At 38.7% G+C, this 23,688-nt stretch overlaps 1 protein-coding gene across 1 annotated transcript; it reads right to left on the bottom strand.

The window, feature by feature from the left end:
* Positions 1-1,913: 1,913 nt before the first annotated feature.
* Positions 1,914-21,763, bottom strand: SMPDL3A (sphingomyelin phosphodiesterase acid like 3A; the record flags this gene model as incomplete). The annotated part of the gene is made up of 8 exons (XM_080700030.1): positions 1,914-2,255; positions 4,408-4,532; positions 6,499-6,679; positions 7,033-7,202; positions 9,518-9,614; positions 14,186-14,330; positions 15,634-15,847; positions 21,670-21,763. 8 exons carry the CDS (start codon positions 21,761-21,763, stop codon positions 1,938-1,940), a joined length of 1,344 nt encoding a protein of 447 aa, XP_080556156.1. The 3' UTR covers positions 1,914-1,937.
* Between the last annotated feature and the right edge of the window lie 1,925 nt (positions 21,764-23,688).

The following is a 23,688-nucleotide window of genomic DNA, read 5'->3' as shown; positions in this document are numbered from 1 at the left end:
AGCATAATGTTCTCCAGGTCTTTCCATCTTCTTGCAAATGACATGATTTTCTTCTTCTTTATAGCTGAGTAGAATTCCATTGTGTGTCTTTGCCATAGTTTTGCAACCCGTTCATCTGTTGATGGAGACCTACACTGGTTCCATATTTTGCCTATTGCAAATTGTGCTGCTATGAACATGGGTATGGATATGTTACTGTAGTTCTCTGATTTCAACCCCTTTGGAAAGATACTCAGGAGTGGTATAGCTGGATCATATAGTGGATCCATTCCTAGGTTTCTAAGGAATCTCCAGACTGATCTCCTTAGCAGCTGAACTAGTTTTCATTGCCACCAACGGTGTAAAAGAGTTCCTATCTCCCCACATCCTTGCCAGCATTTGTTATTTGACTTATGCTTGCCAATCTGACCTATTTTAGTCTACTTTATGTCTCTAAGCTGCAAATGCTAATTTTTCATTTTCTAAAAATGCAAAACTTTAAGTTTAAAAATCAAAATTTGATTCTGATGGTATCACTGTGTGCTGTATTTATCATTTTAAGCTCTATTGTGCATGTGAGATTTATTCATTTTTACTTCTGCATAATATTCCACATTCTGAATAAACCATAATCCACTGATCCATTTTCTTGTTGGTGTACAATAAGTGATTTACAGGTTTAAGTTTTTGTTGTCATTTTTAAAGCATGCTGCCCTAGATGTTTTATACAAGATTTTTAGGATAAATTTTTGAGAATTTACTCTTAGGTATACCTCTAAAACTAAGTTGCGAAGCAATAGAAAATTTCATCTTTAACCTGGTATCAAAAAACTGAACTATTTAAAATATTTGCAGTTGTTCAGTTCTTTGAGGATTTACTGGCGGTTCCCAAGGTGAGATGAATGCAAGGGGTTTTGTTTTCTTCCCTCCCCTTTGTTATCTGATGAGGTTACCAGTGAGAACAAGTCTCATGACTGTTACTCAGTAGTGAGAAAGTCCAAAAATAGTCACATTGCCTCTACTATTAGCCCAGTGAAATTCTAAATTTCTAATTTGGGCATAAAGCTCATTACCTAAAACAATCGCTCAGGGCAGAAGTGATACTCAACCTGCAATGAGTTTATTGGGCCCAAACCTCACTGTAACCTGAGGTGCATCTATACTGAAGTTGCAGTAAGTACAGCTTGTGATATTCTTACCCTCAAAAGATAGCAGTGCTATAGGCTTAGAATGAAGAAAGCCAGGCAGTGCATTTCCCATGATGCTGTTCAGAATCAGACATAGCCCTAAGGAGACCTTGGCATTTTCTTAAGAGTAGGCAGTGTATGAAAAAAATACATAAATCTTAGTTTATACACGAGGACTTTCTACTTATTTATACATTTTATTTTGGAGTACTGGGAATTGAACCCAGAGGCATCTACCTCTGAGGTACATCCTCACTCCTATTTTATTCTTTATTTTAAAAGAGAGTTTCACTAGGTTGCGGAGGCCGGCCTCAAACATATAATCTTCCTGTCTCAGCCTCCCAAGTACTGGAATTACAGGCATGCACACCATCAAGCCCAGCTACACATGAGGTTTTACTGAGTGAATTAAAAGACTGAAAATTATCATATTAAAAACACTTCTCTGTGCTGAGAAAGAAGTCATTTGCTTTATTGTATGAATGACAGTTTCAACAAGGGTATAAATTAGATGCAATTATATAAACTGTAAGATAGGATATTTACATACACACATCATTCTACTAATGGGCAGTTTAAACATTCTTAATAAAATAAAATTTAGACATTTTTAGATATCTACATTGGGGAATCACACACACACACACAAAACAACTACAGTAATTTTGTGCGCTCACTCAGTAATCCATGAAGATTTACATAACAATTCTCACAAACTGATCTCAGGTACCGAATAGTGTCCCATATTCTATGAACACAAACTGTGACATACTAGTGACTGTGTTTTATATACGATTGTTTAAGGCAATCATCATAGGAAATATGATCAAGATTCATAATTGCACAAATTTGCAAGGCCTTACATTTTTTATCACAAATTGCACTGCTGTCGTAACTCACAAAGAAGTTATTGTAGTATTTTGCAAACTTCTTACTGTCTAGGATTGCTAATTGTTTAGCTAATCCATATAAACTTTCTGGCTGCAAATCCTCGATGCCATAGGTCTGAGTCAGGATATATTCCAGCTTCCAGTTGGATTCTCCCTTTAGATTTGCTTCTGTCAGGTTCAAATAATATTGCAACATGTCCTAAGGGCCAAAACAGTAATAACACACCTGGTTCATTTTTGGCATAGAAAGCTTTACACAATATGCACTGTTTTTTATGAAGATTTATGGGACATTTTTAACTTAAAGTTAGCCTTAAAATTGGTTTTTCAGAGAAAGAGGCTAGATAAAATCTGCACAATTTTTTACATTTTAAAAATGACAGGATTAATAGTAAATAATCCAAAATATATAAAGAGATGTACAAAATACAAAGCCTTCAATTTACACAAGTTTGAAGGAGCCACTGCTAACAGCTGTGTATAAATCACAACTAGCATGCTAACGGCTGCCGGAGCCAATTTATGGAAACTGATTGAGAAATTCTGGGAAATGTTACAAGTCAGGTGATGATGTCCTTTGGTAGCTTGGAACTGTCCATGATGGGTGTACTTCTATCTGAAAATCAGCAAACACTATGAATCAGGGCACTGTTTTCCCCAGGGAACCAGAAGCTAAATATCTGCCAGCACTCCTTTGTACATGTATTTTTCTACACTTTATGTACAAGACAACAATAAGTATTTAGAATATACACATGACTATTTGGCATTTTAAAAATGGAGTTGTACTATAGAGAATGTTTTGTACTTTTAAAACTTTTATTTAGTGCTATCTCAGAGATTCTTTCCATGTCAGTATACACACACACACACACACCCCTACATATTTCTTACAGATGTTTGTGGGTGCGTACTTATGTATCTATCTGAGGCTCTCGTCCAAATGTAGGCAACTAACAGGTATAAAAGCATTCCTTTGAACCAGCTCATCAAATGTTTTATTCTCTTTAATTAACGTTTATAGACGATACCAGATTTCTGCTGCACTGTTCCTCCCCTTATTCTGGGGACTAACAGAGTCTTCTCTTATTTACTTAAAATAATAAATAAATAATTTAGATTTAATACATAAATTTAATTTTAATTAAATAAATTTAAATTAATTAAGGCAAAATCATTCCAAATTACATTTATAGAAAGGAAAGCTACTCAAACTGAAATATCCATAATCTAAATGCTCAGGGGTGTGTGTGTGTGTGTGTGTGTGTGTGTGTGTGTGTGTGGTACTGGGGATGGAACCCAGGGGCACTCTACCTCAGAGCTACACCCTCAGCCCTTTCTCTATTCTTTATTTTGAAACAAGGTCTCACTGAGATGCAAAGGATCTCACTAGGTAGCTGAGGCTGTTTGTGAATTGCAATCCTCCTGTCTCAGCCTTCCAAATGCTGGGATTACAAGCATGCGCCACCACGCCCAGCTTTTTTTTTTTTTTTTCCAGTATCAGAGATTGAACCCAGCGGCATTCTACCTCCGAGTTACAACCCCAGCCCTATTTTTTCTTTTTTCTTTTGAAACAGGGTCTTACTAAGTTTCAGAGGGCCTCACTAAGTGGCTGAGGCTGGTTGCAAACCTGCAATCCTCCTATCTCAGCCTCCCAAGTACTGGGATTACCAAGTGTGCGCTACCACACCCTGCAATGCTCAGCCTTTTGTTACTATATTGTTCTAAAGCACAGAGCTGTGAACATGCTCCAGAAAACTTTCATCTCAGTTAAATGTCCAATTTAAGTATTGTTTTTCTTTAAAAAAAAAAAAAAAAACTCTTTTGCAAAACTGAACAATTAGTAGGAGTCAAAAATTTTTCTAAATTCTTTCATAATTTTGTTCATAAAGTATGCATAACTATGCAGTGAATTCAGTCATATTTTAATTTTTATTTTAGGGAAGAATAGATTGTGACACAGAGAAGTTAAGTAATACATCCCAAGAGATCTCTCTGGTCCCAAAGCCTACACTCTTCTTAAGATTTATACTTTGGAAAAGACTAATTGATGTGATTTGGTAAACATTTTTAATATGTATCCAAGTTCATAAATATGGCACCATCCAGTAACATGTTTAGCTAAATAAGTGAGAAGTCCTTAGAGGGACAGATACTGGCTGCAAAGGAGAAGTTCACCAGCCCACACTTAGAAAGCATTGACAGAAATTCCAATTATAAAAAAAGAATAGTGTAAGATTTCAGCATAAAATACATTTTACATTGCTGTGCCAGGAAATATTTCACTAAACTAATGCAAACTGCAAAGACATACATAATATTGAATCAACTTTGAAACTGTACCAACTTACCAATAATTTATAATCAGAAGTCTCATACTGAAAGAGCCGGACACCAGGGTTGTTGGTTTCTTTTTCTGAAACAGCTTTCACTGGTGTAACAGCAGGAGCCACAAACAAAGAACCTACCGGACTTCCTGGGGAAAAACATAGATAGACATCTTACAAACTGAACTTAACTAGGAGCATTGCCATTTAATATTAATAAAATATTAACAGATATAACAACCAAATAATGTGTGATCACTGGTGGATTCTAACTTGAAACCATAATAGAGACACTTTTGAGAAAATAGAAAAATTGTTTATTTTGCTAGGTAAGCTAATGCTATTGTGGTTATATAAACTATTCATGTATTTTTGCAATGCATACAGATGCACAAAGGGTTGAAATTGATCTGATATTTGACATTGACATTTAAATACTTCAAATAAGGTGGGCGTGGTGGCACACACTTGTAATTCCAATACTTGGGAGGCTGAGACAGGAGGATCTAGGTTCGTGAACAGCCTCAGCTATTTAGTGAGGCCCTTTGCAACTCCGTGAGACCCTGATTCAAAATAAAGAATAAAAAATAGGGCTGGGGGTGTAGAATGCCCCTAGGTTCCATTCCCAGTAAGCAATAAATACATACATACATAAATAAATACTTAAAATATACACTTATATGTATATATAATGTATACATAGCACTACATATATGGCAGGTAAAGTAAATGTGGAAAAATCTTGATAAATATTGAATATGAATTATCAACACTTCAGGGATTGTTGTATAATTCTTTTACATATGCTTGAAAGTTTTCATAACAAAAATGTCCAAGTCTATCACAAGTATGCACACACACACAAAAAAAAACTTTTCAAACTAGTTTGTTCTGTACTTCTACTTTAAACATTATTCCAAAAATTGTATAGTAAGAATTTGAATAAAATATCACCATGTTTTATACATTTATGCCATAGAAGTAGGTATTTTTCTGAGTTAAATTTTTTCTTTTCAAATGTTGAAAAGTAGTCATTTTTACCAAACCAACTCATTTTAGATGAGAGGTAACATTTTAAAAATGTTCCTCAATTACTGAAGAAAATACATATTGAGTTTGCTCTTGTCTACTATAAAATCAGAACTCTTATTTTTTGAATTTTCAAATTTACTAGAGCTTCTTTTATTTTATACATTATTTTATGCATTAGTTCAGTGGATAGGAAGGGCAATTTAGCACCTACAAACAAGTAAAAGTTTACCATATTCTTTTTAAGTTTTGTTCTTCTTTTTTAAGTTTTGTTTTGTTTTGGTCCTGTGGGTTGGGCTCCAGGGCATTCTATTTCCGAGCTATATCTCCAACCCTATTTTGTTTTTTAATTTAGAACAGGATCTCACTAAGTTGTGAGGATCTTGCTAAATTGCTGAGTCTGGCCTCAAACCTTCAATCCTCCTATCTCAGCTTCCCAAGTACTGGGATTACAGACACGCACCACCACATCAAACTCTCCTTTTTAAATTCTGATTTTAAAAAAAGCAAGTCTTTTGCAGACTGCCTCAGTTACTTAGTGAGGCCCTCTGCAACTCAGTGAGACCCGGTTTCAAAATAAAGAATAAAAAATAGGGCAGGGGGTGTAGCTCGGAGGTAGAATGCCCCTGGGTTCCATCCTCAGACCCGCAAAAGAAAAAGAAAAAAAAAAGCAAGTTATATAAAAAGACACTTGAATGTATGCCATTTTCAATATGATCCACATAAAAATAAAAAAATTTTTAAAGACACTTGAGTCTAGCAGATAAATAACAAGCAGCAAAATTTCCCTAAACTCAAGGATCTAAAAGAAAATTATAGTGAGCAAAGAGTTTCAGATGTTTTTTAATGTGGACAGCAAATAAATGGTGCTGAACCTCTGCAGCTATTGGGAACTTATGATGAAGAAATCCAGTTGGAGGCCTAATCTTATTATTTGAACACGCATCATATGACCATTCAAGGTTGTTCAGAAAAGGCTAGCGCTAACAGGTTTTTTAGGGAAGATTTTACTTTTCAGAATCAGTAAGTTTACTGAGTAGTCACTGTTTTGCTCCTGGGTTAGGGAGATGCAGAATATCATATTACCTTTCTTATCCGAAAGAACCATAAGGCTATCTCTGTGAGTGTGTCCATAGAATTGTCCTGCAATGACATTGCTGTATCTTCTAAAAATATCTATCAATTTCTCATTATAGTATTGTCTCATTGCTGTAATACCAGTTGAAAAAGGCAAATATCCCACTGGAATATGTGCTATGATGTACACCTGGAAAAAGAAATGCAAAGAGGACTCGTGAGAACATTTTTGCAAATTTATCATAATTAGGTGACATTTAGATACTCGGGATTGAAAGTACATTAACTAAAATTTAGAAAGCAAATACACTCGTCTCTCTTATAGATGACAAAAAGCTAAAACTATGAAGCTCTTAAGGTCTATACTTGGCACTTATCACATTTGTACTATACTGTTGGTGATATAAGGTAGCTGTGCCCTTAGTCACATTTAAATCTTCAAATTTTAATACTTTTCTTAATATATGATTCTGCTTCATGTTCAATATTTAAACAAAGTTAGCCTTCTGTCTACTCCCCAATGATTGTATCTCTGGGACCTACCTTCTCCTTATTTTGCTGAGAGCTGTTCAGTGTATTTTCCAGCCATTCAAACTGATTTGCTGGATCAGTCTTGTTCAAAGTTACCACATTCGGGCCGTAGTACAAGTTTGTGTTTAGACTGATAATCCTGAGGTCTGGATTGCTTATAACTTTCTGTGAATAAAAGCCACCTACAAAAACAATTTTAAAACATATTTTAGAAACACATATACACACACGCAGATTCAGACACTGTGAGAGCAAATTCTAGTTCTAGTCCCTTCTTTTATTTTATCTTTGTGTAGTATTGGGGATTGAATCTAGTGCCTCATACAATGCTAGGTAAGCACTCGACCACTTTAGCCTTTTGAAAGCAAATTCTTGAGGTTTACAATGAAGTCGGAAGCTTGGAATTATTTCTCACTCTTTTGATAAGAATCAAATTTAACTTTTATTGAAAACCTACTACACACCAGGTCTGATGTGTACAGACTAAAGTAACAACAGTTGTATCCAATATTCAGATCAAAATGATTATGGTTGGACAATAACCGATTAGACTGAATTTTATTTAAAAAAGATAAAAATCAACTCCTACTTTTAAATGATAAAGAAAGTAAGATGAAAGATCTTGTAAAATCTAAAATCTAAATTTGCATGGATCTTGCTAGAGACCACTGAAGAAAGAAATGGCTGACAAGCCCACAGGGCTGCTCTCCAGGCGATCAGAGGCTGAAGGCGGAAGCCTGCTCCCACGCAGGCCTGAGCAGTGTCCATCGACACCCACGGGCTTCTGAGAGCTGGAGCCTGCTTGTCCTTGCCCTGGGCCCACTCATCTTCAGGTTTCTTAGCTTTCAGTCATGACTGGTCAGTACCTCTTTAATTGCCTTTCTTCTTCACTGCAGTCAGAACACTTTAAGATTTTTACTAAGGCAGTAGTAGCCTGATACCTTTTTTAAATCTTCCCTTTATCTCCTAGTAGGAGAAGATAGCAACAGTTCTCCCTAGCTAGCAGCCCTGGGTGAGAAAGCTTGAGACCCTCCAAATCGCTTTTGCTTTTAAGACTTCACAGAAAGCCTGTATGAGTTTCGCCTTTGATAAAGTACTCCAGTGTTAAATGGAAACAGGATGGCTATCACTGGAATGAGTGTCACCGTGAAACTCATATTGTCCTGGGGCCAGCATTCCGTGTGTGGGCTCTTTTCGTGTCTGCCTCTAGTTGCAATGAATTGAGAGCCTCCTTAGAATTCAGTGTCTCTTTAGAAATCTTAGTCAATATTTATGGCTCTTCCTTCAAGGTGCACAGTATCTCTATGTGTGCTGTAGGTTTGGGGTAAAGGACAAGACCTCATTCTCTAACTTAATAAAACCATGGCCGAATTCTAAAAAACAGGTCTCAAATTCATATGTACTGCTAGATGTAGGGGCGCACACCTGTATTCTCAAGACTTGGGAAGCTAAGAAAGAAAGATCGTGGGTTCGTTGCCAGCCTCAGCAACTTAGTGGGGCACTCTGTAACTTAGTGAGACCCTGTTTCAAAATTTAAAAGAAAAATAAGGCCAAGGATGTATTTCAGAGATAGAATGCCCCTGATTTCAATCCCCAGTACCACAAGAAAAAGTATTCATATGTGCTGTGATTTGCTGAGTATCAACAAAAACAACATCAACAAAACAATGTCAAAAGCCCAAGGCTTAAGGAAAATAGAGGGGAAAAAAAACTTTGAACTGAGAGAAGTCTAGGCATTAACTTAATAATTGCTTCAAAACTTTATTTATTTAGTTGGTTAATGATACTTGGGATAAACCCAGGGGCACTCTATCTCTGAGATATACTCCCAATCTTTATTTAACAATTTTTAATAATTTTGAAACAGGGTCTCACAAAGTTCTGAAGCTGGCCTTCAACTTGTGATCCTCCTATCTCAGCCTTTTAAGTACTGGGATACAGGTGTACACTCCTATGTCTGCCTTGTTTAAAAGCTTTAAAAGTACTAGTCTTAGCATAACAGATGGGCAGCCCAGTTAAGTTCATAAAATGTCAGAGATTTACATACTGGTGGACTGAGAGCCACAGGAGAAGGGGCTTCTAGACAGCACCCAGGGAGGGCTTACCATGCAGTAGCTCTGCAGCACTTTTCCAAGCATCTCAAAGTCCATGTTTGAAAACTCTACCCTACCAGCTGTTTGTTTCAGAAAATTGTGCTTGTGTGGTCAGAAGTTAGTTCCCATGCTCTCTTCCCAATCATTTTCCAAGTGAAAACAGGGGCTTTCTATTTACATTTGAATTTGAAGTTGAGCTTTTGTTTCATATGGGACATCCTATTTGAGGGCTAAATAGGAAGGGAAGAACCTCCCTACTAGATAAACAGGTTTACAGCCTGTGTCACAGGTCATATTACCGCTCACTGTCCTCCGTTTAAAAAAAAATTGGTTGCACATTAAAATTTTAAATCTGAACCACATGAATGAAGGAGACAAAATGAGGGAGGATATCTTTCACTTACCTTTTCTTAAAGTACTAATAGCTTCTTCATCTAACCATGGCTTCCAGAGGTTGGCTACTGCACTGTACACTTTACTGGTGGCCACAGGGAGCTGATCCTGGCCACAAATAATATAATCCACCATTGAAACTTTAAAGACATACAGATTAATTAATTGATACATTACTTGAGTGCTAACTACTATATTAGTCTCAACTCCTTGAATGTCAATTTACAACCACATGATTTGAGAAATCTCTCTTTATGGAAGCTTCAATTATAACATCATGTTTTGATTTTTAAAGTAGTACTTTATAGGATATTGTCTTTTTAAAACTTTTTTTATTGGTGCATTGTATTCATACATCAAAATGGGGTAAAAAAAAAAAAACTTGTGTAGACATACATGCATACATCACCCAGTTAGCCCCTACCCAATCCCCACCCCATTTCCTCTCCATCCCTTCTTTCCATGCTTGGTTTAGTGGTTGACTTTGATATGTTTAAGAACATCGTGTGCTTTAGAGAGTTTCCTTCTTCCCCCCTTCCATCCCCTCAGTTAGGTTGTCTTATTTGTTCCTCTATAGGATTTCCTTTATCTTTTTATCATGTCAGTTATATTATCATAAAAGTGCCCTCATTTTTATAAAATATTGTTAATATTGACATAAATTCCAGGAGGAAAAGCTTTAAGAAATAAATGGTGAATAAAATTCCATAAATGGTTTGTGAAATAAGATTGTTATTTCTATTTTTTAAAAAGTAATAGAAAAACTAAGGCTCTTTTCTCCACTTTTCTTATTTCCCTGTGTGCACAGATAATATAAACCTATATCTTAGAGGAGATTCCCTTTCATCTTTTGTGTGTATGTGGGATGGAAGGGGTACTAGGATTTGAACCCAGGGGCATTCTGTCTCTGAGCTATACCCCCAGCCCCATTTTAATTTTTTGTTTGAAACAGGGTCTCACTAAGTTCCAGAGTGCCCTGCTAAGTTGCTAAGACTGTCTTGAAACTACAAACCTCCTGTCTCAGCCTCCAAAATACTGGAATTACAGGCTTGTATCACCACACCCTGCCCCTTTCATCTTTGATCTAGGTACTTGGTCATTTTTCAAGTTAGATCCAGGGCAAGTGATATCCAAGCAATTTATTTTAACAGGAGCTGATTGTCCGGAGTATATTTCAAATTTGTAACAGAGATCATGATCACTTGTCTAAGAATTACAAAAGGCTTCAGCCCATCTAGATTCGAGTTTAAAATGCTAATACTACTATAGTATTATAAATCTACAAAGTTTGGGCCAACTTTTGCTTTTGGATGGCTGCCAAAACATAGAATCATAATAAACCATCTTACAATGACAGTTTTCCATCACTATCTATGGGGGACTGGATACTCCTTGGATACTAAATCCTTGGGGATGCTGGAGGAGCTTACTTTATATAAAATAGAGCAGTATGCATAAAACCTATACCATTCCTCTATGCTTCCTATCTCCAGATTACTTATAATACTTAATACAATGTGAATGCTATGTTAAGAGCTATTTGACATAACTGTGTGTACTCTTTAGGGTATAATGGAATGAAAACAGTCTATATATTTGGTACAGGTGCATTTTTTAACATATTTTCTTTCTGAGGGTTGGGTTAACTCAAGGATGCACACCCTTCATATATAGAGGGTTAACTGTATATAGAAATTACTCTGGAGTTTTCTATTTTAAATATGAGAACAATGAGCCCCCTAAGAATATAGGTGATTTATCCTGACAGTAGGTCAGTGCCTGAGTAGAGTCCAAGCCCCCAGCTCTTCCCGCCATCACTCTGAGGTCCAGCTGTCTACAGCACCATGCTACCTTCTCAGCCTTTCAAGGCTTTAACCTGAATACAGCTAAGATATGAGGTGTAATAGGAAGTTACCCACATCTGAGTTTGATAATGCTAGTCTTTTCAGTGCAGAAGTCAATGGGGATCCTGATCAAACTTCTTCCCTGGATGGCAAGAGGAAGGAATCCCTGGGCCCACACTACTCACAAGACCTGCTTCTATTGTTTGAGTGAAACCATGTCTCTCTACATGTGTGTTTATGGAGCTAAGGTGCAGATTTATGTAGTTTTGGTGTATTTGTTTTTAGTACTTTCCAGAATTATATCAAAGATATCAGTCTTTAGAAAAATTTCTTGACAGGCTTTCATGTGACATACAATGGTTTTAGAACTGTGAGGTATCCAGGTGTGGTGGTGCATGCCTATAATCCCAATACTTGGAAGACTGAGACAGTAGGATTGCTGGCAACCTCAACAGGTAGTTAGGAGTCATCAACCTAGTAAGACACTTGTTTCAAGATAAAAATAAAATAGGGCTGGGGGTGTAGCTAATAGGTAGAATGATCCTGTGTGTGTGTGTGTGTGTGTGTGTGTGTGTGTGTAATGATCCTGTGTGTGTGTGTATATGTGTGTGTGTGTGTGTGTGTGTGTGTGTGTGTGTGTGTGTAGTGGGGGTTTGGTGGTTAGGTCAAAATAAGTTAATAGAATACCTGCCTAGTGGCCAAAATAGCAGATAAAATTAGCAGTTTTAGAAGTAGATATAGTAAATCTAATATTTAGTAGCTAAGATAAAGGATAGGATAAGTTTAGTTAAAGTTTATTATGTGTGATGTAGAGTAGTAATAAGTTTTGTAGGTCAATTCATTACAAATTAATAAAAAAAACTAAAAAACTAAAAACAGGAAAAACAGGTGGCTTCGAGGTATGCCTGCTATGTGGGATTCAGGTTAATGAAAAACTAGATGAAAAACAATGTGTGTGTAATGTGGTTTTGAAAAACTAAATGAAAAGCAAAATATGTATGATGTGGCTTGCTGTAATTTGTCAGATTCATGTATAAATAAAGTATATTCTAGGGCACAGGCAGAGATGCCTTCCCCCTGCTACTAAGCACGGCGTCTCTCATTCTTCAATTTCGCTGACCCTACATCTCCTTCAAGACCCCTGGCCTGGCCGAGGCTGGACCTCGGCACTATATGTTCCATTCTCTCTGTCATCTAAGGTAGAAACAACGTAGGTAACCCTGGGCTTCTGGAGCTTGCGCAATGCGCGGGTAACAGCCCTTGATAATAACAGTTGATCATTGGCTGAGGGGCTGGCTCATAGACACTCACACAGTGTCTGAGATTAAAGATAAAGCCAAGAAGTCACTTGAAGCTGAAACTTGTCCTACAGTACAACTTTTCAAAATCCCTCTATTCAGATTAGCTAAAATATCAAAACTCCCACTCAGCACCCATTTGACACAGATGGAAAAGATATTTTAAGCAAAGAGAAAAATGTGGGCAAAGTAAATTTTTCCTTTAGAAAATAGGAAGTATGTTAGTCTGGCAAGAGATAAGAGATGCATGTTAGAATGTTGCTTTAAATGAACACAGGACTGGGGTGAAAAGATTCAGAATGTGGGCTGTTTCACTAAGTACCGGTGAGCACTTGAAAAGCAGCTCAGTATTTCTGGGCCTCAATTTTCTCATGTATTAAGTGGAGGGTTGGTATAGATCAGGAGTCAGCAATTGTTCTAGACAGGAAAGAATGGTGTATCCTTCTGGCTGATGGGCCGAATGTCCTCCATGGCAATTACTCTATTCTGCCATTTTAGCGCAAAAGCAGCCACAGACAATTATAGAATGAAAAGAACCAGTATGTTCCAATCCAAATTTATTTTCAAATATAGACAACAGGCTGAATTTAAACCACAGGTTATGGTTTGCCAAACCCTGATCTAAGCAATAAATCTCTAGGATCACTTGAATTGGTACAAATCTAAGATTCTACAACCATGACTGAGATCTAGCTGTCACACACAGGTGCCTTAACAAATAGCCACTCTGCTTGCTTGGAACCAGGGCTACATCAGGCATGAAATATTCTGAACACAATGTCTGCCTTGACTCACATCTTAATTAGATAAACTGGATTTAAGCATGGACCTCCCTTTTGGATTGTTATAGCAATTTGTTCTGTTGTGGCTGTTGTTGTTGTTGTTGTTGTTATTGTTAACTACACTCTAGCTTAGAGTATGAGGATCTTTGTACATTCTAATGGAAATTTTGTAAAATATAAACATTTTCCAACATTAATCTTTGCAAACCCTGTCATGAAAATGCAAATGAACATAAAAATTATTCAAGAAAAAAGGAGAAACTGAAGAACATTATACAGCAAACAAGAGTTAATTATCTCCAAACTGAGCAATTTGCTTCTGAAAATTCACTATTGACATAAATTTTTAGTGAATAATTTAAATATTTATTTTAGCCAGGCATGGTGGTGCACACTTGTAATCCCCATGCTTGGGAGGCTGAGACAGGAGGATCGTGCAGGCTCAAAACCAGCCTCAGCTACTTAATGAGGCTCTCAACAACTTAGTGAGACCCTATTTCCAAATAAAATATAAAATAGGTCTGGGAGTATGGCCTGAGATAGAAAGCTCCTGGGTTCCACCTTCAGTACCACACACACACAAAAAAAATTTCTTTTGAAGTCCCTAAAGCTTCCCTGATTGCTATCATTAACAATACATTCTAACTCCATGAGACACATTACCATGCCCTACCACTGGCTAATAATTGTCCTAATTTTGACACTACTGATGAGATAATCTTCCTAGCACTTTCAGAAGATGATGTCAAATTTACCTGTGGCCAGTAGTCATGATTTCCCAGGGCAGGGAAAACCTGGAGCTTTGGGAAGAGACTCTGTATCGTGGTTGTCATGTTAGTGATCACTGTAATAACTGTGTCTGTGGAGAGTTCTGGTACTGGCACATGAGGTGGACTGTCCCTACAGAGAAGACAGAATTAGAAAGAACAAATTGCATTTTTATAGAGCCACCAGACTTTTATGTATGATACCTTATTGTAGCTACCATTGCAGACTTCCAATTTAAGATACCAGATTATAGTCAGAGTTGATAAACACCTGGGCAAGGTGACATGTACCTGTAGTCCTAGCTACATTGGAGACCCAGGCAAGAAGATCACATAAATCCAGAAGTTTATGTCCAGCATGGGCAACACAGCAAGACCCTCATCTTAAAAAATTAAAAATAAACTGGGCGTGGTGGCACAGGCTTGTAATCCCCATGCTTGGGAGGCTGAGACAGGAGGATAGCACAGGTTTGAAGCCAGCCTCAGCTACTTTAGTGAGGCTCTCAGCAACTTAGTGAGACCCCATTTCCAAATAAAATATAAAATAGGTCTCGGAGGATATCCGGGAGGTAGAAAGCCCCTGGGTTCCACTCCCAGTACGACCAAAATAAATAAATAAATAAATAAATAAATAAATAAATAAAATATAAAAAAGTTTATTAACTACTCTTCACCTTCTTCCCTACAGATAACCCAATAAAAAGAAAATTAATAAAATTGCAATATAAAAAATAAACTAGAAACTTATTTCACTGCCTGACTAAGGATTTGAGAAGGCAGAAAACTCTTATATCGGTAGAGCACAGATCCCAGAGCTGAAAGGCCTGGATGTATACACATGGACAAGGTAATTTAGATGCTCGGCACCTTCATTTCCTCATCTGTAAAATGAGAACTATAATAATGCCTATTATAAAGACTAAATAAGTTGCAGTGTTTAAACTAATTAAGATAGTACTTAACACAAAGTGAACACTGTACAAAGATTAGCCATAGTCATTATTCCAAGTACTAGAAATAGAGGCCTCTTCAATGCTGTTCTGATCGATGGAACTAGTTCATCATCCCACCAGAAAATGATGCTTTAGAAAGTTATTATCACAGATTAACTCCCATTGTTGCTTTTTGTCCTTGATTGTTTAATCAAAACCTACAACCACCTTAATCTAACCTCAAGACACTCATGAAAGTGTATTGTTTATGTAGCCAAACCTTTACTCAACACTAACATTTTTACAGTATCTTTACAAAAATAAAAATACTAGGATTTCTAAAATTGTTTTTATCTTTGATAATGACTAATCTGATCTAAGATTTTTTAACCCAAATGATTCTGAAAACATAATTACTTTTCTTGTGAAATTCAACATTCTAATGAAGCTTGGGGCACTACAGATAAATACTAAGCAATTAAAGATATTTATATAATCACTTACCCTGTCCATATCATAAAAGATGCTTCTCGTCCTGAATTCTTAATAAAATCGAAAGCAGACAAAATAAGTTGATAAGGAGAATCACACAGGACATCTCCAAACGGGCCAGGGTTTGACGCATTCGCGCCTTTGGATGAAGAGCACACTTTGGTACGATCTTCTGTGATGTGGTAAGTGGGGTCTAAGTGTAAGTCAGTCACATGCCAAAACTGCCCTGTGCATTAAAAAAGAAATGTCCACGCATTTACTTCTCATTTGGAGTTCCCATACAAATATTTACAGTAAGACCTCCTTCCTATGACAGAGCAAAACCTTAGTAATTTAAATATCCTTATGCCATGGAGTTAAATATAATACTTCCTTGTGGGAAGAAGATTCAAAGAACAGTAGAAAGAATATACGACTTCTGTATATCAGAACTGATAAGCTCAGCATTAGCACAACCACTTAGCAAAGACTATAAAACCAAAATGAATTTGCATAATGAGTTTGCATCTGGGAACATCCTTCTGAGAGGTCAATGATAAAATCACAGTGTGTCTTAATAGCATGTCTCCTTGCAGAATTTAAAGTAGGGGAAAAAATTTACATTGGCTTTGTAGAAAATTTGACATAGAAATATGATGTCATTTCTAAGGGTTGCATAAGTGAGTAGACTACAAAATCAAGAAATGTGTGTCTCAGTTAATGTTTTACATAACCTTGCCTCTCAACATTAAAGGAAATAACATTAATCTTTAACAGTAGCCATTTGCCCCAAGTAGGAATTCCCAGAGGTTCTTAAGAGCTACTTAATAGAGGTATCTCTTTTATCATACATTTGTATGAAATGTTTATAATATCACAGAAAGCCATTGTTAAAGAGGATGTTCCCATTGGGCTTTTAAGGAGAAATGAAATTCATTTGATAGCATTCTTGCTTGGAAGATCTTAGGAAAAATTCATCATCTTAGGAAAGATTATGTCACAAAAGGACATACTAGAACAATGGGCTTAGTAGTATCTCTCTTTATTAAGTGTTTATTATGTGCCAGGCATTTGTGATAAGCAGTTTAAATAAAATATGTTATTTCATTTTCAAAACTACCCTGTAAAGTCAAAATTGAGACATTAATGCTGGATCAATCAGGAAATTTATTCAAATATACACAGCTAATCTGAAACCCCATTTAGAGGACTTGCAGATTTGCTTCTATATAATTTACATATAAAAGCAATTATTTTGCTCCCCTACCTCAGTACTGGGGATTGAACCCAGAGCACTATACCACTGAGCTATGAGCTTTTTGTTATTTATTTCGAGACAGGGTCTTGCTAAATTTTCAAGTTGGTCTTGAGCTTGTGATTTTCTGCCTCAGCCTCCTGAGACGCTGGTGTTACACTAGTGTGTCAACATGCCTGGTTGTTGTACTGTTTTTCCAGATATAATTGTTAACTTGTTTTTACATTGAATTTTTTTCATGATTTTTTTTATAGATGTGCATGATTAAGAGGAAACTTTAATCATCACAACTTTCCCTGCTTTAGGGAAGTATAAAAATCTTCAGGATAACAAAAATAATTTCTAGAACTGTACAAGCGAACATATTTCCCTTATTTTCATTTAATTGATGTGCTTATTTAATGAGTATATTCTTGCCATTTTTTCTCACATTGTCTTTGCTTTCAAAATGACCTTCAAAATAAATTGCCAAAGCACACGCATGTACTCACACTCATACATATGGTTTTTGAGTCCACTCTGATTCTAATAATTTACATCAGAAACATATCAGAAGTGACATAGCAACATGTACTAAACCAGAAGCAAGCAAATAGAATGCAAAGTTTAATTTATGCAAACATCATAAAGCTTAATAAAAGCCAAGGCTGGAAAAACAAAGTGATCTATGAAGGTGGAAAAGATGGGTTATCTTTTTAGTTGTTCTTTCTTGCCAATATTGCCGTTGCAATTTTGTAACAAAAGTTCACACCTAAGAGTGGTAGACAAAACATGATCCAAATAAAAATAGACATAAAGTCACCCATATGGTCATTTACTCAGTGACCACTGGAAAACATCTGCCAAGAGGAATTTACTTTATCCCATGATACAGAAGATTCCTGAACCTTTATTTCCATTTTAAATATACTTTAATCAGCACAAAGAATAGAGATAAGAAAGAGCTCAGAATTATCCTGGAGGCTTCCTATCCTTAGAGTATAAATATATAGTGCATCTCATTCTTATGAAAACATGTATCTGTATTATGTGTCGAATATAAAGGTAGAGTGAACTGAACAGAAAACAGTGCAGTGGTTGAGAGTGGAGACTCCAGAGTCAGACTGCCTGACCTCTAATACAAGCTCCATGACCTACTAATCTAGCTGTATGATCATGGCCTGCATATCTATAACAGGGGATGAATTGTAACAGTGCCTACAGTGAGGGCTAAGCGACTGGTAGAAGCAAAGCACTTAGATACCCCAAGTGAGCTTTATTGTTTACATTTTGTAACTCCAAAACTAGAATTTGAAATTGTCTTCCTGTTTCCAAATAATGGTCAAAATTTATGGAGAACTTATTATATCCTTATTATATCTTTAGTACTTGTTATGTTTTATATGTATTAACTTACTATTATTTTCCATTTTAGGGACTAGAGTGCACAGATTTAATTCCAACAGATATCATACACACCAGAGCTAAGAGAGGAAGTCAGGAATCTCACCTTAGAGTCCACGTGGCCCCCTCTTGCTTACCGTCAAATATCCTGTGTCACTTGCCTCACATACAAATAGATGAGGGCATCTACATGCAATACACTGTGAAGATGAAGGGAAATCGCCCAAGACTTGAGATGCACTAAGGGAACATCCCTCCATCCCTCCAATGTTATCTAGTACCTGCTTTACATATATCCTGCATCTAGGGTATCTGCTCAAACTACACCCTGGACAAATATTCTTTAATTTATATCTGATGACATTTCCTCATGATCACATTATGATTCTGTAACGATAGCCGAACTGGAGCCAGTCTCTCCAGATTTCAGGCTCATTCTACTATACCCGGCTGCCAGACAGACAAATGGGGGGTAATTATTTAGATTCACTGAGGGAGGTCTTTAAATAGAAACCAGGAACAGAGCTCTGACAAGTTCTTAATCTGAGATTTATGAGTAATGAACCACCTCTGGAGACTTCACCTCCCACCCCTCATGAAATTGTGTACAAAAGTGTGTGTGTAGCTGGGCGTGGTGGCGCACGCTTGTAATCCCCGCGCTTGAGAGGCAGAGACAGGAGGATCGCGCAGGTTCGAAGCCAGCCACGCGCTGGCTTAGGACCCTGTTTCCAAATAAAAATGTAAAAATAGGTCTGGGAGTGTAGCCCGGAGGTAGAAGGGCTTCCAGGAACCCCAGTACCACCACCAAAAAAAAAAAAAAAAAAAAGTGTGTGTGTGCGTGCACGTGTGTGTGTGGGGGGGGGGGTGTAAAGTCATGGACCTCTCTCGTCAGAGCCCACACACACTCCAGCCCAGATTCCCTGTTTAAATGTCCAATGTTCTTTACACCACAATTACTTTCTTGTTCTACAGTCTTCAAAAGATTTCCAAACAATGTGTGTATGTGTTCAACATATCTAGATAAATTTTCAAAATTATACAAAAAAGTTGTAAAATGTTATAATTTATCCTAAAACACCCAGTGAACCACATAGCTCAGATGTTTGGACATATGATTGTTGCTTAAGTAGGTGTTTGTTTATAGTGTCAGTTCCTATAGGTTGAATATAATATCCGGCCCCAGACTACTAAATCTAAAGAGCTGGGGCCAAGCACACCCAGGCGAAGCCTCCCAGGGTTCTGCACTGACCACGTGGACTTGGCAGGGCAGAAACCGAGACTGGAAATTTAAACACACAAACCAGGCAAACAGAGACCAGGCAGGGTGAGAGTTGAGGAAGTCCAACCAAGCACTGGGGGCTGGGAAGACATATGAGGGCACAAGGTCAGGTAAAGTGGAAAACACATTAAAAAAAAAAATAGATGCAACCCAAAACCCTGAGTCAACACTTCTGGCCTTGAACTCCAGCTACCTCTCTTTCTTCCTCTGGCAGTAGGTGATTCAGTCTTGCATCTTCCCTACCAAAACAGGAAGATGTGAGCTAGAGACCCACATCATCCCCAGAAAGTTTCCAAGGAGGCCTTCAGTGTGCTGGTATTGGAAAATTGCTTTGGTATTAATTTCCAAACTATAAAAAGGAGTCAGAGCCTGGGTGCTGCGCAGGCACTCAGGCAGGGAGGAGAGGCAGCTGTTATGATGCAGAGTTCCCCTCTCTCTTAGCCCTTCATTCTAATGATTAACCTATAATAAAAGCCTTAAAGTCAGTTGAAGCCTTTAACCCTAAAAATGTATAGAGGCAATCAGTACCTCTGTTTTCCTCCTCTCCTTTGTGACCTGGCCTAGGTATAGAAAAGGTAAACTCCATGTGCATCTTCGAAGCACCCCTAGTTGATGAGCAACCAATACTGCCCAGTATAATAGAGGCAAAGACCAGGCAGATTATCGACCCCTGCGCTTAGTAAGTGCACTGTGCAGAGACAAAGAGGCACCACCTGGCTAAGAAATAAGTTACTAGCCCATTGCCTTAGTAATGCTGATAAGAAAGATACCAATACAAAATCTATTTAAAGGCTGGGCTCCCATAAAGGGGTCAGAGTTCCATTTTCAGGCCCTCCTTTGAGGGTGCATCCCAACACACTGCTTTTTATTTCTCTTCTCTATTTCCTACTGATTTTGTAATAAAGACTTGTTAAAGCTGCACCAAGCTGCCTATTACTTGTAATTTTTCTATTCAACAAACTTTAGTTGAATAAGAAAAAGAGCCCTTGGCGCCACTTAAACCGTGACATTCAGCAGCAGGATCAGTAAAACCAAAAGATGAATTCGCCCCTGGTTGGACCCCATGATTTCAACCTGAGACACTATCTCAGAACCCTAAACAGTCACATTAACATAACACAGCTCCAGCCATAATAAAAGCATAAGCCAGCAGACATTTGGAAGCATTTGGAAGCAATTTCTTGTTATGACACTTGACAATTGGGAAACTAGATTTACAGTTCTCGCTTCCAAGTGCCTGACAGAAGAGTCACAAGGACTTGGCCCTCTGACAGAGAACACAGTACCCCAGGGTGCTCCCAGAGCCCTGCAAGAAAGCTGGAAATAGAGAAAGGGGTGGGGAGAGGGCTGTGAACAGTCAGCCCAGCTACCACCAACCCCCCAAACCAAAGAGAACACCTCTCCAACTCTTCTTCCCATCAGAGGGATATTCTTTAAAAAGGATCAGGGAGGTGGGGGCACCTTGATTTTTGAACCCGAGGCCTCACGAGGTATGGTACAATTTGTCACTTTAGACCGGACCCGTAATTCCTAAACTTCAGCATTACCAGAATCACCCGGAGAGACTTGTTAAACACCTTGCTGAACCCTATCCTCACAATTTCAGGTTTAGTAGGTCTGGGGTAGGGCTGAAATTCTGCATTTCTAACCAGTTTCAGCGCGGCTGTAGTTGTTGCTGCTGCTGCTGCTGCTGGCCCAGGCACCACGCTTTTAAAAACACTACTGTAGGAGGCACTGTTTTAAGTGTGAGGAGTAAATAAAACTGGTCCCGCCGCCCTGGGCCTAGTGGGCCTCCGGAGGACAGCGGGACGGAGAAATTCTATGGTAAACAAAGGCAGGCATGCGTGGCACCCAGGGTGGTCGCTGTCTGGTTGGAAGAGTGGCAGGAAAAACCACCTTTGTCATTAAACAGGGCCGAAGAAACTCCGTCAGGCTGAAATGTGCCCCGTTGAGGTGAGAGGGAAACTCGGCAGGTCTGCAGCGCTCCGGAGCTTTGGGGTCACCGCCAGTGGCCGGTACCCCAACCCCCGCTGCCTTTCCAGCCGGACGCATCTCTGGCTGCTGCCGGGGATGAGCAGCAGGAACCCCCGCGACCTCAGCTCCCTGCACCCCGCGCCCCGCGCGCACCCCGGCTCAGCTGCCCGCCACTCACCCACGGCGGCCGGAGCGGGACCCAGGGGCAGCGCCCGGCCCGGCCCGAGCCTCGCCGCCAGCAGGCAGCAGACGACGGCGCCCAGCAGCGCCATGGCCCGCCCGCCAACCCGGCTGGGCTCTCGGGTCCTGAAGCTCCGCTGGGACGTCCTGCCCCAGGCAGGGAGGAGGCCCAGATCGCCCCGGGTGTAGACGCCCAGCAGATCACGTGCAAAGGCTCATTCCCCTGCGCTTTGGTTCGCCCGACCTTCAGCTGCCTCAACTGCCCTCTATAGTTTATTAGCGTCGGGTTCTGCCCTAGGAAAGAATGTTTGGGGGCCGGCCCCAAGCACACCACCCGGCTTAAATGCCTCCAGGCCCTAAAGCAATGCAGCTCCTTGCAGGAGGCCTTACAGGCAGCCCTCCAAGTGTGTTTGGGTTGAGGCCAGCAGACATTAGGTATAGCGCGGTGGATCTTGAATTGTAGTTTCTGGATCAGCTTGAGCACCAGCTGGAAACTCTAATTAGAAATGCAAATTTGCCAAAAGAATAAAGAAGAAGAAGAAATGCAAATCCTCAGGCCCCACCCCAGACTGAGTGAATCAGAGAGCCCAGCAATGCTGTGATTTCGCAAACCTGCCAGGAAATATAAAGAATGGTGATATTTGAGAACCACTGTTCAGAGATACTAGGTTGACGTGTGTGTGTGTGTGTGTGTGTGTGTGTGTGTGTGTGTGTGTTTACAACTGGAACTTATTCAAAATTGAGCTCTCTGTTTAGAAAGAATAAATAGAGGTGGTTGATTTTACATTTCCAAGGAATTTTTGAAGATACTCTGAAGTCGGGATCCCCAAACCCTGTTGCGGCATGTGCTCGGTGTTTCCTACAACCATGTATGAGGAAGCTGAGCTCTTAATGATAAAGTTTGCATCTATAAGGCATGGAATTCCTTTGAAGAACAAAATACCTTCAGAATTACTAACCCCATAAAAGATACTGTACAGGGTATGAGTTTCCCAACACAGAGAGACCTTCTTTTGTATCCTGTGTCTCATGAAAGGGCTTTGAAATGGGAACCAAGTCACCCCCGTTAATGTTTCATGTCCGGCTAGCTAGGCAAGTCCAAGTCCTGCCTCAACTTTGGAATGATTCAAAAGTAATACAGAAGCCAGTGTTTTCCAATGGCAGACAAAATGGTCCTTGCTGTTTCTCAGTCCTCAACCTGTAGGGAATTAGGGGGGAAATAGAGCAGGAAAAAAGTATGAGCTTGCAAGAGAACAACTTTAAGGCTAGCAAAATAACAAGTAAATTGCTAGTCCAAACATTTTAAAAAATAGAAAAAAATTGTAAAAATACCAATTGTTTTCTCCAATTTCCAATACACTGCACTGAAAGCAAATTGGTTGTGCAATAATTCTTAAATTACGAAAGCATAATATAAGGCACACATAATTTGAAACCTGCAAAATGAACGTAATTCTTAAATATATTTAAGTGAGTGGGTAAAAGGACCGCCCTCCCTTCTCTCTTAGCTTTCTTTTGTTTCCTTTATGCACACCCTCCAACAAGCATAGAGCTACAGTGTCCCAACATCTCTGGCCTTACACTTCACCCGTGGGCCAATATTTGTAGGTCTCTATGTTCCAGATATGTGTGTATATATCTGGGGGAGGAAAAACATGTGATGAAAGGGCAGAAACTTCTGGTTATTCATTGCCAGTGGTCCATGCGTGGGCTTCACAAAGCAGCTTTGATCCTAGTTTATACCTTTGAGAACTTAGAATTTCAGAAATGTTCTTGCCAGGCCTGTTGATTGAACTGCCTGTGGTCTTGGCAATTTCTCCTCTTTAACTATATTAAGGAGTAATAGCACACCAAAAAAAAAAAAAAAAATAGCACCCTTACAGATTCCGTTGTAGAATAAAAGTTGCCTTAAAGAAAAATGATGAAATTATCCTATAATATTTAAGAAGCAAAAACTTCTGTTAGCAGGCTTGAGGAGTTTTGTTTTGTTTTTTGCGAGTTTTCTGATATTTAGAGA

The sequence above is a fragment of the Muscardinus avellanarius genome, assembly GCF_963383645.1.
Source record: "Muscardinus avellanarius genome assembly, chromosome: 8".
Taxonomy (NCBI): Eukaryota; Metazoa; Chordata; class Mammalia; order Rodentia; family Gliridae; genus Muscardinus; species Muscardinus avellanarius.
Note: the sequence above shows the minus strand (reverse complement) of the source record. Positions and strands in the feature narration are given on the sequence as shown.